Below are 16,728 nucleotides of genomic sequence, written 5' to 3' on the forward strand. Positions count from 1 at the left end.
CTGTGCCCAGGCCTCCAGCCCTCGGGGGCGGCTGGGCCGGGGAGCGAGGCCTCACAGAGGCCCGACCCTGAGGTGAGATCGCCTCAGCCGCCGGACAAGGTGCCGTTACTCCCGGTACCGCTGGCCGCTCGAAGCGGGACCGAGCCGGGCCTCCCCTGAGAGAAAGCAGCCGCTCGCCACCCCCGCTCTATGATCCCCGACGCTACTGGGGCCGCTCTACGCCGCCGTCTCCGTGACCTTGGCGGAACAGCGAGGAGGCCCGACGGGACCGCCCTACGCCTGCGCGCCGCGTCCTCTCTAGCCGCGCAACTCTACGGTAGCGGGGCGGGGCCGGGCCGTTCCGCCCGGCGGCTCTAATGGCGGTGGCGGTGTTACGGCCGCTGGACGCTCCGCCGGCGGAGCTGGCACCAGCCACCGCCCTGCTGCTGGCACCGCCGCCGCTGTGCGCGGCCTTGCGCGGTCGGGGCGGCGGGCTGGTGCTAGCGGTACGGCCGGCGGGACGCGGCGGGGCTCAGGCCGTATTACTGAACGCCGTGGCGTTAGAGGCCGGCGGCCGGCGGGGCGCGGAGCTGTGGTTACGCGGGGCCTTGTTGCGGCGCTTGGGATTGGCGGCCGGCCGACGGGTGGCCGTCTGGCCGGTACGCCGCCCACCGCCTTTAGCTTGGGTATTGCTGGGAGCCGTAGGAAGGGCGGGACGGCCGGTAAACGGCGCTGTGCTTGTGCGGCGGGGCGAAACGGTACCGGGACCGGGACCGGGGCCTGGTCCACTGGTGTTAGAATCGAGGCCGGCGCTTCAGGGGTTGCTAGGCAACGGCACGCGCACCGCCCTCGCCCCCCCGCCCCCGCCGCCGCCGCCCCAGCGCGAGCCCGCGGCCTCTAGCGCCCCCTGCCGGCGCCCCACCGCGCCACCTCTCGTCTCCCGTTTCGCCGCCGGGACCGGGAAAAACGCGGGGGGACACGAAACGGCGGCGGTGTTAAGGGCGATCCCCGGCGGCGGAACGGGAGGTGGAGGGGTGGAGGTGTGGGTAAGCCGACGGGGTTTGTTGGCGCTGGGGTTTTTCCAAGGGGAGTGGGTAAGGGTGGGCGTCGAGGGAACGGATCGTGAGCACTTGGCGGCTTTGCTGGCCCGTCCGCCGCCTTGGGAGTATCCGCGGGCCTCCCGCCGCGGCCCGGTTGACGGGACAGCACTGCTGGCCCCCGCCCTGGCCTTCAATCTGGGCTGCGAGCCCGCCGCCGCCGCTCAGCTTCGCCTGCGGGTGAGTCGGGGCCGGGGGACGCGGAGGCCGCTGGGGCCGGCTGCGGTGGTGGCGGGCTCTGACAGTGTGTCCTCTACCCCTCTGCAGAGGTACGAGAGATCCGGGGCAGCGGATGGGAAAGGCAGCCGGTCCGTCTTATCTGTGCCTCCCTTCGCCAAGGAGCTGCACCTAGAGATTGTCTGCTCGCCAGCCTATAGCGCCCGGGGAAGCTACGACCGGCTTCTCTACAAGCACTTCGAAACGCCCCGGTGAGCTGCTGCGCGGGGAGCAGACGCGTTTCTGTTCGTGTGGTGTATTCACGAGATGCGCCCGCACCCTCGCTCTGCATTTGCGGCGCCTGGATCTGATTACACGGTGATGATGTGCCTAATCAACACCTTAACACAGACACCGAGTAGTTTTAGAATGTCCGCTCATGCTTCCCTTACACGCAACGCCTCTTGTCCTGTCCTTCGGCAGTCGTCTGTGAGTGTCCTCTCTTGTGGTCTACTGTCTGATGCTGAGGGCTCCCAAGTGCTGCCCGCGAACCTCCGTTCTGGGGCACGTTCGTAACCCCGGTTTTCAGCTTTGAACAAAGTTGAGTAATTGGGGAACTGGATGTGTTGCCATATTCTCTTGTGATACCTGCCCCTGAGCCTTTTTCACTTGGCTGTCAAGGCTTGCTGGTGGAATTATACTCAACTGTTCTAGGGATCAGGAGGCTATTGTGTCTGGAAGAGATGCTCTTCAATAGCTTTCATCTTCTATACTGTTCCCAGAAGGTTCCCCTTAGTAGTCTGGATACGCCTACTCACATGCTGAATCTTGAAGTGGCTATTTATAGTTTTATTTTCAGGAAAAGAGTGAGTCAGTGTGAATAGCTACGTTCTTTTATCTAAAAATGCATGTGGTATGCGGCAGGGAGGACACACAACTGGCAGGATTTACTCTCTTTCACTGGTGAAACTCCCTGTTTTTTTTGTAGGCTTGTCCAGGAGGGAGACATCCTATGTATTCCAACATTTGGACATGCTGAGTTTTTAGAAATAAATGCAGACAAATTCCTAAGGTAGGTGGCAACAAACAGTGGCTCTATTACATGGATGCTGCAAGAAAAGAGATGGTCTTCCACTATTGACTGTCTTGAAACGAGATAGTTTATTCCATTCTCCTCTGTCCCTGGAGTTTAGAGTTTATCTGCCTCTTGTTTTAGGGGGACGAGGGAAATGTTTTTGTTGGATTATGGAGGGCTGCAGCTAAGAGGGAGGCGTCACTTAGCTCACTCAAATAGTCATGGAGGGAAGAAAGGAAAAAGAGAAACACTGATGGGGAAAAAGAATGCAGAGGAGGAATGGATGGCCTGAGGACAGCCAGTGCCATACATAAAGACAGCAAAGTGGAAGTTGGGCATGTCAACATGTGACAAACAACAAAGTGTGAATATAAGCCCTTACAGTTCATGTTAGAATAACTTTCTGTTTGGCCACCAATTGTGCCTTTCTTGTTTTTGCTTATATGGCTTTGAAACAGTTCTGTGCTAAATGACAGAAAGTCACCTTTGTATCAGAGTGCTTTGTATCAGGTGCTTGCAGCGGGATTTGGCTGGCGTTAATATAAGTGCTTCAGCTGTGTCACTGAGGGAGCTGCCACAGGTAACTGAGGCATGCGATGCGAAGAATTGCCTTGAATTGTTTCATGCAGGATGCACCAGTGACACGTTGTTAATGCTGATCAGCTCCCCTATGTATTTGAAAATTCAATAGTTTTATAGCACTACTACAGTAAGTATTTTCTAGGCTGTTTCTCAGAGGGAGGAGGTACCATAGGAGGCACAAGTTTTCCATTTGTGGACTTGTATATTAGCCATGTGGCAAACTAGAGAAGACAGTATGAGTTCATGAGACCTAAAGAGCTTGGAACTGTGTTGGTGTGCAAGTGGTACAGTTATTCAGAGGGTGGAGAAAATCCTGGAGAAGACCTCTGCAGATCCCTTAATCTGTCCAGTGGGATATCAATGTGGGAAGAAGTGTTTTTTCTGCAGGGTGTCCAGGGCAGGATGCTTGTAAGGCTCTCGTGGTATTTGAGTGAGTCTAGTCTGCAGCCTAGAGGTCTCTGTGCTGTAAGGTTTTATACACTGTGGGTGAATCTCTGTGGAGCTGTAGTGAAGGAATCAATGACAGAAAAGAGAATGTCTTGAGCTCTTAGATGAAATAAGGTTAGTACAGCTGTACTTGTGGACTGAAGCCACCAGCAGAAGCTGTAACTGTGGACAGTCCTGTTGGTCTGTCTGGCCAGACAGCACAGCGGGGTCCATGAAGGATCCATGTGCATCCTGGGAGAATGCAAGAGTCTCTGCTTACCTGTACCTTTCAGCTGTCTTCTTGTTGACAGCTGTATTGTTCCTGCCTTCGAGATCTTGACTCAACAATTTAGACTGCTTGTTTTTCCCTAGGTGGCCAGAGCTTTACTTTAAAGTGAGGAAGATTTTAGGCATGGTGGAAGGCGAGCAGTCTGAGGGTTACCTGGTGGACACCCAGAACACCTCTCTCTATCTGGTAAGATGTCAGTGGAGAGCAGGGAGGGTGTACAGGAGATCCGAGGCTGAGGGTGCGCTACGGATGACAAAGGTGCCTGTGGAGGCTTGTGTCTCCTGCCATTGGAAAATGGCATTTCAGGACAGACTATGTCACTTGGTACCTGTCTTTTCTCAGGCGGTGTTCCACAGAGTGCTGTTTTCCCTTCCTCACAGGTGGGTTCAACAAACAGCGCTGTCCCATCTGCCCCAGCCTATAACAGCCATGAGTTCTGGAGCAGTTTGTCTCCTGCTGGACTTTCTGATGTCGTGAAGCAGCTCTGTGATGCTCTTCGGCCTCACCTGAACAGTCGGTGGGTTAGAATTCCTTCTAGCAAGCCCCAGGAGAGCTGGGACCATGCTCCCCAGTCACTAGGAGAACTGCCTCTGTGTTACAGGGCAAGCGCACTGAGCGGGGCTGGCAGTGTTCTCCTCTCGGGGCCAAGCGGCAGTGGGAAGCTGGTGGCTGTCAGAGCTGTGTGTAGCTGCCTCAACCTCCACCTCTTCAAGGTAATTCCCCCTGCGGTCTGTCAATTGGTGGATTTACAACATACAAAGAATTACGGAAATGTTCTTTAAGTTAGCCATACCAACACCCCTGCTGCAACCATGACACAAACCTACCCAGAAGCTGCTCCCATGCGCACATGCAGACAAAAGGAGTCTGAGTATGCTGAGCTTAGCAGCTCCCGCTGGCACAGATTGTGATTGCTGGTGGGCAGAACCTCAGAGCAACCGTTTGGATCAGCCTAAAAGTCTGTCTAGCCCCCGGCCCCTGTCTGAGACTGGCCAGTAACAGATGCTCAGGAAAAGAACATAAGCATGAAGAGATGTTTCCTCTGGCGTGTACCCTCGAGCGCTCCAAAGTCAGTGATTTAGAGATCTCTTGGCCCAGGGTGTACATTTGTACCTTTCTTTACTGACTCTTGCTATTATTGCTGTCAGTCTGATGTACTTTACAGATACTGCAATACATAGTTGTATTTTAGCATGCTAACTTCCTGTCGTTTGATAGGGCATTGAGTTGATACTGTACCCCAGAAGGTAGTGGTAACTAAAATATACTGCGAGAAATTGGAGAGGTGATGAGGGCAGGAATTGCAGTGGCATTGGGTGTTTTCAATTGTCCCTGCATAGGCTGGGCAAAAGGCATGTTGGAAAGTGAGGCAGAGATGATGCTGAGATCTTCTCTAGCTGGGTGGGAAGCCTAGAAAAGAAATGCAGCCCTTGGTTTGATATCAGCATGTGTGCCAGATCTGGTTCAAAATCTCATGGCTGGTAGAAGAGTTGCCCTGTAACTGTTCACATTCACCACCCCCCTGCCCTGAGAGCAAAAAAGCCACCAACTCTTCCGTAGTAGTGCTTGGCTTCTGAAGGGGGACCAACATCAAAATGAGGTTTCTTTAGAAAGAAAGAATCAGCCAAGATAAGGAAGTGTTACATCTGGTGGGGAGGTGAATGATCCTTAGTGGTGCTGAGCTCTTACTCTTCTGCAGATGTGCTGTAGCTCTTGGATCCAGTACAAGATTGTAGAGACTTCACAGTACCTTCAGGTCCACGTATAGGATGTGTTTGGGAGCACTGTGTCCTGGCAGGTGGCCTCAGGTTCTAGTGTGATATGCAAGGCTACAGCTCTCGTTTTGGCCTTGTGTGCTGCTTTTAAAGACTAACACTCTTACTTTTGAAGCCAGAGGTATTTGCTGTCCATCTTATTCTCCTATCCCAGCTTTTACACTCTCCCCTCCTTTTCTCACTTAACTGCAATGCTTACATTAGCATTCCACCTTCTCTTCCTTTTGACTGTTCTGCCTGCTCTCCTACCAGGACACAGTAATTCTTCCATGCTGTAGTCTCCACCACTGTACAATCAGCAGGTTTTTTGTCTTTTCTGTCTGCCCTTCTACACTTGCATACAGATACTGCTGCCAATTGGCTGTGCCTTCCACAACCCTAACTCCTGTTTTTTTTCTATAGTACATGAAGCACAGGAGTTCCTCTGCTCTGCATCCCCCTCCTTGCCCTTTACATTAGCTCCTGGGGCATTCTCCCTGCTCCAAGCTACTCTTTCCAAGGATGAGGCCCAGGGAATCCTGGAGATGGTTTGGCTCTCCCTGCATGACCTCACAGCACCAGGAGGCAGCACTGCCCCAGCAGCGTTTAAGCTGCTGTTTGAGGCTCCCCAGTCACCTCTCCCTTTTGGATAACTCCGTACTTCATCAAGCGTTCACTTTGTAAACAGTGTCTGGGCCTCTAGCCACCTCTAACTTCCCCCCGCCCCTTACCTTCTACCTTCCTCTTGCACTTTGAGCCTGTGAGGCACTGGCTTGAACAGTTTCCTGAGTCTCCCCCTCCACTCTTCGCATTGTTCCTCTGAGACGCCTTGTTCTCCCTGTCTTGGCCTCTTCCACAGCTTTCCCATCCCTTCCAGCTTGTGTTGCTGAGCAGTGACACCCACTGTATTGACTTCTCTGGTCCCTTGGCCTCACCTTTTTCAGACGTAGACCCTCCTGCCCCCCTCACCTCCTGCAGAGAAGCAAGAAACAGCCATTTTTTCCATGCCAGGGAGTCCTGAATGTGTCTATTTTGAATATGTCCTGAATATGTCTCTGGGAAATGTCCACTTAGATCTCCTTTCAGCTGTGAGTTGCCCGTCGAAAGCTTTGTGGAAGTGAACATTGTCCTGGGTCACCCCAGCTGTCCATGTTGCAACTGCTGCAGACTGTGTGTTGTGTGGTCTGTCTTGCAGGTTGATTGCGTTAATTTGTGCAGTGACACCAGTGGAGCCACAGAGGAGAAAGTACAGATGGCCTTTGCCCAGGCCCAGCAGTATCATCCGTGTGTACTCCTGCTGAAAGACATCGAGGTGCTTGGCAGAGACAGGGACAGGCTAGGAGAGGACGCCAGGGTCATCGCTACTCTGAGACAGCTGCTCCTGGACAGAGACCCAGCACTGAGGTATGCACCCTGCACGTTTGCTGTGGGCATCTGAGGTGATTGTTTGCTTCTGCCTTTCCTAGGGCAGCAGTCACCGTTACATCAAGGTGACTGATTGCTAATGTGCCCTGTTTTATTTTTAATCCAGTGGAGTCTGTCCCAAGACTTGTTTTGTTTACTTCAGAGGGCCCTTGTTCTTCCAGCTTAGTCTCAGAGGGATTCAGGAAGCTTCGTTGTCTGAAGCTGGTTTCTGAGCAGTTCAGATGAACAAACCTGGCGTGTTTCCTGTGAGGCATGCCAAGGGTTGCAGAGCCACCAGAAGGGAGCTGCACCCCGGGGGAATCTTGAGGCTGATGACAAGTACCGGGGCGCAGGGAGGGAGACATCAAGTGAAGAAATAAGATGTCATTTGAAGGGCCTTGACTTGGAGACAGAGCTCACAAAGCACTTCAAGGGCAAGCTGGAGGAGAGTGGCTGCAAGACGCCTTGGCCAATATGTGTGCATTTCTCAGAGGAAAGGCTAGCTGTTGGAGAATGACTTGGCGTGGGTGATGGCAGTGTAAGAGGGAAGCTTCCATAGAGCTGAGACCATGCACTTGTCCCCCTTTTATCAACAGCCACCCTGTCCTGGTGATTGGCACGACCTGCAAGCCCCAGGATGTTCCTACAGACGTGCAGACTGCTTTCCTTCACGAGGTGAAAATCGAAGCCCCTTCAGAAGAGCAGAGGAGATCGATGCTGAGCATGCTGACTGCCAGTCTACCTCTGGGCAAAGAAGTGAGCCTATCCAAGCTGGCTCGCAGGACTGCAGTGAGTGAAAACACAGCAGCATGTGGAGATGGGCAGGCCAGGAGCGCTGGGCCAGCCTTCCCTACCCACCCATGGAGAAAGGGGGCAATTCCCACAGCCCAGTCAACTTCTTCAGTGGTTACCCCCGGTCCTCAGACATCAGCTTTAACTGCAGATTTCTAGTGCGTAAGGACTGCACACCTTTTGCAGAGGTGTTGGCTGATGCTCAGCTATGCTACAAGACAGAGCCAATAGAAAAAAAAGAAGCTAGAGCCTTTAACCAGGGCACAGAAGCTCAAAGAACAGCTCTGCAAGGAATTTTTCCTCATACACCTTTTATGGCCTAGCTGGAGCTATGGTCAGTGACTGAACTGATGCTGTTTGTTTCCGCATTCACAGGGTTTTGTGCTGGGAGATTTCTGTGCCTTGTTGTCCCACAGCAGCCGGGCTGCTTGTACCCGCATCCAGGCCTTGAGGTAGCACAGGCAACAGGGCAGGAGGTGGGAGAGGGCAGGGGCTGCAGCCAGCCTGATAATGCCAGGAGTGGGGCAGAGCCTGAGTCCTTCCCTTCTCTTTCCTCACCAGTTTTCCAGACGGACTGAGCGAGGAAGTGGAGAGAGATTTTTGCACTGCTGGGTTCCCAGTGCTTGAGGAGGATTTTAGTGTTGCCTTGGACCAGCTGCACGACGCCCATTCGCAGGCAGTGGGAGCCCCGAAGGTAGGATGCTGGGGCAGAGGAAGGGGGATTGGTTCTCCAGAGCTCTGTATGGCTCAAGATACCTCTCGCAGACCCCACCAGATGGGACTGTGCTCTGGCACGACACTTCCTGCTATGTCCTTCCATGTATTCCCCCAGCCTTGGGTGGGAAACAGTCCCACTGTGGGCTTTCCCCCACTAGTGCTTTTCACCCTCTTGACTTTGAATTTGGTCAGGGAAGCCCTTGCTGCTCTAATCGGAGACCACTCAATTGGCTAGTGCCATAGGGGTGCCAAGCTGCGTAGCTCAGCCTTTCAAGGGACAAAGGCATCTGCAGTCTGGCAGCCTTGCTGAGGTCTCTCCAGCCACCTGGCGTATGGGAACAGAGAGGCTGAGGCACAAGCTGCCCCACGTGTGAGAAGCCTTATATTCGATCCCTGACCTTGGACACTGCTTGAGCTGGCACAGGCTTTTCTGACAGCTGGGCAGTTTGAGGAGCTTGGGGGTTCTTCAGGGAAAGGGACATGGGGTGTCAGAGAACACCAGCAGAGTCAGCTTCTCGGGAGGGGTGTGATCCACCTCTGGCAGCTTGGCACCCAGGGAAACAGCATTTGGAGTGACTGTTTTGGCTGGGTAATGTAGTGTTAGGACCAAGTGAAGTGACTGGAGCCCCTTCTCCACGCCCTTGAGTGCAAATGACTGAGGTCAGCACAGGACAGGAAAGGTTGGCCTTGGAGCAGTTATTCTGGCGCCTTCCCCAACCACCCACTTGTAGTCCTGCCTTAGCAGGATGACACCTTGCTGGTGTCATCATCCAGGAGCTACTCCGGGACTTAATTCATTCATAAATTTACTAGAGACTGAAATGAGCTCTGCTTTGAGGCGTGTTTGCTAAGTTTGCTATAAGACAAATAATAACCACAGAGTGTGCTCAGCATTGAACTGTGTGAATGGGAGGTAATTTTATTTGTATTTTACAATCCTTTATCAATTTCTTAGTAATTGGCTGTCGTTCAGAAAGCCCATTAGCAAACCCGGATACTCTCAACATACATAACTTTCAGTTCCCTGCTTGCGTTTTCTGGTTAATCATGCATTTGTTTGCAGTTACATCTTGAGCCTCCTAGAAAGAACTAATTTCAAACCTCCAGCTGCTGGCAGTGTCTGCAACATGTCCTAGACTTACGATGTTCTCCCCTGGAAATAACCTTGCTTCAGTTTCCCAGCTCCTGTGCTGATGTCTGTAGAGCTTTTCTTCTAGCTAGTATAAGCAAGAGTGCAGGGGAGATGGCAGCTCTTCCATTCATCAGCACTGAAGAAGGAGGGTCTGTGACCTGTTGCTTTAAAAGATTTTTTTTTTCCTTTTTTTTTTTCCTGGAAATCCTTATCTTGTCTGACCTGATTTTCCTGGTGGACTTGCTGGACAGCTGGAGAAAGAGCACGAGATAACATCATCTCAAGTAGCAAAGGAAGGAGAGCCAAACTGGCTGAGGGGGAAAGAATTTTGCTCTAGCCTATTTTTAAACTCCCTGCTTGTGCTGGCACCTGTTGCCCACCCAGCCAGCAGCTGGGGGGAAGTGTTGTGGGGCTTTGCTTTCTCTGCATGTTCCTAGGAGAGCTGCTGTGACTCTCAGGAGGATCTGTCGTGCAGACTGTCGCATTCCTGCTATTTCTAAAGCTGTGAGCAGAGCAGTAGCATCCTCTGAGATTGTTTTTCTCAGCATAAAATAACTAAAGTGGCATGGCTCACTCCTCTCAAGTTTGCTGTTTTTTCTGTCTTTGCAATGATCCCTTGCATGTTTGCAGTTGACCCCATCCCTATCTATTTCTTGCAAGCATCCATGGACTTTGTTCTTGCATCCCCCCCCTTTCAAAAGCAGCTGGTTTTCTGTACAGTGTCCTCCAGGATGTCTCTCTTTCACATCTTCCTTCACATGACAGAGGTCCTAGTAGCCCAGGTTTTGTCACTCTGGTGTGAAGCCCTTGCACCGTCTCACCGCCCTGGGGGACAAGGCGCCCTGAACACAAGTAGCTCATAATTGCTAGGTCCGGGTTTCTTTTTTTATCTTTTTTTTTTCTTTCTTATTTTTACCTTCCCTCATGTGTCCCAAGGGCTGTCTGCAGCAGGGCTCTCTCCCCACAAAGCTGCAGGCAACCCTGGCAGATACTTTCCCCAGGGTAGTTTTGCTGACGGGTGATATGAGGTGTAATGGAGGACTGGAGACAAGGCAGCACACTGCAAGCGCAGCTTGCCTGGGGACGTGTGCGGTTTGTTTTCCCCACTGCAAAGCTCAGGAGAAGGGAAATGTGGATGCTGGGGGATCCCACAGATGGGATGGCTGGGCAGTGCAGTGTGGGGCTGACTTGCTGCATAGCCAGACACAGCTGATGGCCTAAGGGGCTGATGACTAGTAGCCCACTGGAGCAAGAGCTGCCCAGGCATGCTCGGGGCTCAGGAAGAAGTGCTGACAGGTACTCTCCCTCTCTTGGCAGATCCCCTCTGTGTCCTGGCAGGATGTTGGTGGGCTCCAGGAGGTGAAGAAGGAGATCCTGGACACTATCCAGTTGCCCCTGGAGCACCCAGAGCTGCTGTCGCTCGGTCTGTGCCGCTCTGGTCTGCTGCTATACGGGCCTCCAGGGACAGGGAAGACCTTGCTGGCAAAAGCTGTGGCAACCACATGTGCCATGACGTTCCTTAGGTAAAGAGTGGGGGGTCACGCGCTGGGACTGACTTTCTCCTGGCAGTGGATGGGCATGCTCTAACTGGCTTCCTCTTCTCCCTGCCCCACAGCGTGAAAGGGCCAGAGCTCATCAACATGTATGTTGGGCAAAGTGAGGAGAACGTGCGTAATGGTGAGGAGATGCATCTTGCTCCTGCATGTGGGAAGATAGGGCTTTTCTGTGGTGCTGGAGGGAAGGAGGTAGTGCTTAAACTACTCTTCCCAACTCCCACCCACAGTTGCCCACAAGGGCATGAACCCAACTGTCTCCTACACCCAGTCTGTTCCGTGCCTCAGTACAGCTTCCCCTCCTGCTCTCTCTGCTCCTGTCACTCTTTTCCCTGGTGTTCCTGATGGGACAGCAGCCCCTCAGAGACAACAGCTGAGCCTCGGGGCCCGTCATGCTAGGTGCTGCCTGTCCCTGCTCCCACTGACCCCCTCAGGCAGGAGCAGTTGGTGGTGGTGAGGCAGTGGGCAGCTGGTTTCCATCCACAGCTCTTCCCTGCTGGAGATGTAGCAGGTCCTGTTGCTGTTGACTGCTCCTCCAGGTCTTTCTCATCTTTTGTGCTGTTTCTTCCCAGTGTTTGCCAAAGCCAGGGCAGCTGCTCCCTGCATTATCTTCTTTGATGAATTGGATTCCCTGGCCCCCAGTCGTGGACGGAGTGGAGATTCAGGGGGTGTCATGGACAGGTGAGTGAGCATCATGCATCCTTGGGAAAGCAGCATACCTGCCTGAGCTGGGGGCATGCACAGGATTGCCCTGTGAGGCAGTCTGCCCCCACTATCTTTCTCTACTTTTTCCCTTCCTATTCCCTTCAGCTCCTCTGCATGGCCTGTCTCCTCTCTCTGGACATTAGTACTGCTGTTTGCATTGCCACAGATTCCCGATTGCCCAAGCCTGTTGTGCAAACATTTGGTTAAGACAGAGTCTCTTCCAGCTGCTCCTGTGGCTGCCAGCTGCTCCCTTTGGCCTCTCCAAGGTCATCCTTCACACCCCTGCTGTGCTCTCCTCCTATTAGCTGCTGTTTCCCTATGGTGGGAAACCTTTCAGCTGCCTCTGGTAGAAGCAAATTATGTACAGCTTGGAGATACCCAGAAACAGGGTTGTTTTCCCCAGGCCTCTTCTGCTGAGCTGATAGTCCCCATCCAATCTTCTTCTCCATCCATGAGGGGTTCCACACAGTTTTCCAGTGACACCATGTGCTCCCGGCGTCCATCTTCACACATGCAAACCAGCAGCTCTGGAAGGAGCTGAATATGGTGTCTGTTTGTCACCTCAGGTGATCCCAGAACCTGGTGGAGATATCCCCGTTCCGGGTCTGTGCAGCACTGAAGTACTGTGCTGCCAGACCAGCTTAAGCCCCGTGGCTGCAGAACTAGATCTGCAACGTGTGCCGTTTACTGCTCTGAGGACTGGTTGGCAGCGTCACTGGCTTGCCAGGGTGTCCCCAGCATGGACTGACAGGGCAGTCTCGCAGCTGAACTCGATGGGCAGTACCATGTAGCGGGAAGAGTTAGGACCAGCTAGCACATCCAAGTAGGGAACCTGAGTGATAGCTATGCGTGCCTGTCTATGTTTGGTCTGTATTGCCAGTGTCTGATAGCAAGTATAAGCACGTGTGGCCATCCTGGAAGGGTTCAGAGCCAAGCACAGTCCTGAAGGACTGTCTTGGTACTAGGGGTTTGCACTCACTTTGCAATGAGCTACATGGTTACTGGCTGCGCTCAAACAGAGAAGGCTGGATGGCTGTGTCAGGGCTCTTCAGGGAAGAGAAATAAGAGCTGAAGTCCAAGACATGGACCTGCCAGTGGCCTCACTTATTTCTTCTTTTCATTTGGTGGCTGAGGGTGACAGTGGGTGACTCACCAAGGCCTAGTTGTGAGAGTCCTGTCTTCCTCCCTGCAGAGTTGTCTCGCAGCTCCTGGCTGAGCTTGACGGTCTTCATTCCACCAGAGACGTATTTGTCATTGGAGCTACGAACAGGCCTGACCTCCTGGACTCAGCTCTGCTCCGGCCGGGCAGGTATGTCGCATCTTACCTGCCTTGCTCCCAGGGTAGTTCACCAGAGCTCCTCAGGCAGTGATGAGCTGGACTGTGTCCCCACCATGTTCCCTCCACAGAGACTGTTCCTAAAGCCCCCTGGCCCTGGTTTGTGGAGGAGATAGAAAGCCAAGAGGAGGCGAGTGCCTATGGCTGTAGCAGCAGCACAAGATAGTTATCCCTTACCACTCTGGTTATTGCCCGAGCAGTACAGCAGGTGCTGTGGCACCAAACTGGTGGGAGGAATTAGAGCAGCCCTGCCCTCCAGCACATCGACTGCTTCCCCCCTCAAGCTTTGTATCATCCACGAACTTGGCAGCAAAAGGAGCTGCCCCAGGGCCACCCTTCAGTTTCTGGTGCACAAGGTTGAGCACCAGTGGCAAGTTTGTCTTGGCCCGATCTTGACCGTCTCTTCTCTCTGCTGACAGGTTTGACAAGCTGGTCTATGTGGGCATAAATGAAGACCGGGAGTCGCAGCTGCAGGTGCTGAGTGCCATCACTAGGAAGTGAGTGACCCTGTGCTCTCACAGCAGCTTTCCACCACCCTCCAATGAGTCGCAGTCTTCCTGGGGTTGATGCGTAGCGTGCTCCAGCTTGGCTTCATGTCTGAGCCCTGGGGAGTACCTGAGTCACTAACCCACAGCCAGCAAGTAGGGGAAGAGGATGGGGCAACTTCCAGAAGCAGAACTGGGGCTGGTTTTCCTACAAGATGGGAGCAGCTCAGCTGGCTGTCCAAGGGAGGGGTTGGTACGAATTCTTCTGTCACCGTGCCCACATGCTTTTCTTGAAGAGCTCAGCCAGATCCTAACAGTGTGATGAGACTGTGGCACAGCAGCATGGCAGGAAGCTCCCATTTGCTTCCGGCAAGAGTTCCGCTAGCACATCTGCTGTTTGCAGGTCTGAGGGTGAGGACAGCTCCGTTTGTCTCACTGCCTCTCCTCCTGCAATGCTGTGGGGTGTTCAGCCTGTGCTCTGTGTCTCTTTCCCGAACGCTGGTTGTGTGGGATCACCGAGCAGCGGGGTTTGGCTGCTTCCCCAACTGCTCTGAGCTCCTGAGAGCATCTCTGGAGGGAGAAAGGCAAGCCCTGCAATTCAGATGCAGAGGTACCACCCGCCGCAGCTGCCTCTTCAGGGACTTTGTCATGGATAGCTGTGATCGCTGCTGCCTCTGACTATAAGCTAGCAGGAGAGGCGAGAGCGTGGGCTGGCTGCGAGCATCTTTTCACACCATGTGGCTTGGCAGTCGTGCCCTCCAGCACCATGCTGTTTTTCGTGCTGAAGGAGGCTGGTTGTCTGCAGCGTGGCTCTGATGGGATGGTTTGGTGTTACAGTGGTTTGTACTGTCTGTAATTAAACATGTTCTTATCCAGCCCTGGCTGTAGGCTGTTCCCAGGCATGTGGAGCACTTAACTTTGAGCTCTCACTCAGAGAAATTATCTTTCATCCTGCTTAGCAGGTGAGAGGACCTTGCTGCGGGGATGATTCAAAGAGAAGTGACTGCGTTGAAAAAACAAAACAACCAACCCCTTTGATTTTTTTGGAGCATGCAGAGCACGGTCCAGAAGCGGCTAAACATGGGGCCTCTGATTCCTCCTGCCCAGTCACGCTGGCTGCCGCATATCTCCTGGTCTGTTTTTTTCTGTGGCTTTTACACCTGCAATTTTCTCTCTTGGCAGGTTTAAGCTGGATCAATCTGTGAATCTCACCACCATCCTAGAAAAATGCCCGGCTCAGCTGACAGGAGCAGACATCTATGCCTTGTGCTCAGATGCCATGATGTGCGCTGTCAAACGCAAGGTGGAATGGATTGAGGAAGGTAGGAGCCCAGCCCCTACCTGTTCCATGTGTTGGGGCAGCCCAGCACAGGGGCAGAGAGGAGAGTTACCACTGCTGGTAACTGGGCTGTGTGAGAAGAGCCTCGATGGCTTTGGGACCACGTCTGAATGCTAGGCTCTGGGTTACTGGCAGGCGGTTTTGGTAGATGTGATGATCTCCACCTCCAGTGCTTGGCTGCAGGGGGAAGGAGAGAGACACAGGATTTCTTTCCAGTCTATGGTGGCTGGAGAGGGGGCTGTTGGATCTTCATCAGCCGCCCCTGTGCTTGACTCTCAGCCTTTTACTGTTCTTTCTCTCATGCAGGGCTGGATACTGAGAGCTCTGCTCTGATCCTGACCATGGATGATTTCCTGCAGGCTGCTGCGAGGTTGCAGCCGTCAGTCTCCGAGCAGGAGCTGCTCAGGTACAGACTCATCCGGCAGAAGTTTGCTGCCTCCTAATGCTCAGCAGAGCTGCGACTGGAGGTGTGATGGGGACGGTGTCTTAAGGGGTACGAGAGAACAGGCACAAACAGGCACCCGCCTGCTCTTCTCTGATGTCTCCTGGGCCCCCTTCTTTCAAGATTGGGTGGAAAAAGCGGCTGTGCAGTTTCTTGAGCCAAAGCCTGGTGGAAGCGCTGCTCTGCTCAGCCAAGCTGGTGGTGGGTTCTGTAACAGTCCCTCACATCTCAGGGAGCACTTTGTGGCTGCCAGGAGCATACCGGGGTGACTCCCCCCGGGGAGAAAGCCAGGTCTTGTGGTCGTGGGCAAAGTAGGAGTGTCTCCATGGGTGACAGAACATGGGAGCAAGGCCCAAACTGCACCCAGTTTGACAGCAAGAGTGGGACTGGAGGTAGTTGGTTGGTGGGGTGTCAGCCCCTAGTGAGGGGTGCTGGCCGGAGGGCAGCAGGACACAGGGTGCTGCTGCTGCAGCTGGCCTGGGCTCGACATGGTCTCCCTGAATAAATACAGGTTTTTGGCATGAGGTATTCACTGCCTGGCCTGAGGTCTTTGCTTGCTGATGGTGTCTGTGGGCTTGGGAAGGTCCCTGCGAGCCCCCAGGCAGGCTGGGTGTTGCAGAGAAAAGATTGTCCTGTGGGTAGAGGGGGGAGCGCACCCACGAACTGGGCTGGGGCCACCCTTGGCCGGCAAAGGTTGCCAGACTGGCTGGAGCCCGTGGTGGATGAGGAAAGGCTGAGGGAGTAGGGTTTGCTCAGCTGCCTCTGTAGAGGTAGCCCAGTTCATGGAGGTGCTGGGCAACAGGACAAGAGGCAATAGGGTCAACTGGCAGCAAGGGAAATTTCTGCCAGATACTAGGAAAGACTGGTCACAGGGAGAGGGAGGGTTCCAGCCTTGGAAATACTCAACCCTTGGCTGGAGCAGCGCAGAGCTGCCCTCTCTGTGCTAACCTGTGTCGAGTGCCAGTTGGCCCAGACCCCCCTTTCCCCGAAGTCCTCTCACTTCCCTCCAGCCTCACGGCAGCTGCCAGCACCGTCGTGTGTGCCCTGCTTCCCAGCCTTTGCCGAGGATGCCAAATAAATCCACACTTGAGTCACGTGTGGCAGCCGGCCGGCCAGCAGCTGCCTTCGGCCAGGTCCCCGCAGCTGCTCGTGCGGCTCACGGGCAGCCCCATGTTAAACCAGGGGTCTGTGCGCAGCCCCAGGGATTGTTGCTGCCAGTGCCAAAACTGCTGGCAGTCACGTCCCTGAGCCAAGCGTGGCTATCGAGGACCAGCTCCCCAGCGAAGGGCTGGTTCTCCAAGCAGCTGCAGGTGGTTCGCGCATGAAGATCCAGCTGACGCGTGCCTTCAGCCCTGTTGCTCCGGCTCTGGCACCTGAGCGTGTTCAGGCAGAGCCGTTCCTGACCGCAACACACTGCTGGATCTGGCCGCCACCTCTTCCCCAGGGTGGGTGAGGAGGGAGCTGC

The 16,728-nt window shown here is 54.0% G+C and overlaps 1 protein-coding gene across 2 annotated transcripts; it reads left to right on the forward strand.

Moving 5' to 3' along the window:
• The first annotated feature begins 337 nt into the window (after positions 1-337).
• On the forward strand, positions 338-15,812 carry PEX6 (peroxisomal biogenesis factor 6). 2 transcript variants are annotated; one of them, XM_075042380.1, is made up of 17 exons: positions 338-1,256; positions 1,344-1,504; positions 2,221-2,304; positions 3,688-3,790; positions 3,985-4,121; positions 4,206-4,317; positions 6,554-6,762; positions 7,359-7,551; positions 7,930-8,006; positions 8,116-8,248; positions 10,721-10,926; positions 11,019-11,080; positions 11,529-11,637; positions 12,854-12,970; positions 13,417-13,494; positions 14,665-14,804; positions 15,128-15,812. In XM_075042380.1, the coding sequence occupies exons 1-17, from the start codon at positions 357-359 to the stop codon at positions 15,262-15,264; spliced, it is 2,958 nt and encodes a 985-aa protein (XP_074898481.1). In that variant the 5' UTR covers positions 338-356; the 3' UTR covers positions 15,265-15,812. The 2 variants fall into 2 exon arrangements, with proteins under 2 accessions (XP_074898481.1, XP_074898482.1); XM_075042381.1 differs by having other exon boundaries at positions 338-1,025.
• Positions 15,813-16,728: the final 916 nt, after the last annotated feature.

The sequence above is a fragment of the Buteo buteo genome, chromosome 12, assembly GCF_964188355.1.
Source record: "Buteo buteo chromosome 12, bButBut1.hap1.1, whole genome shotgun sequence".
NCBI lineage: Eukaryota > Metazoa > Chordata > Aves > Accipitriformes > Accipitridae > Buteo > Buteo buteo.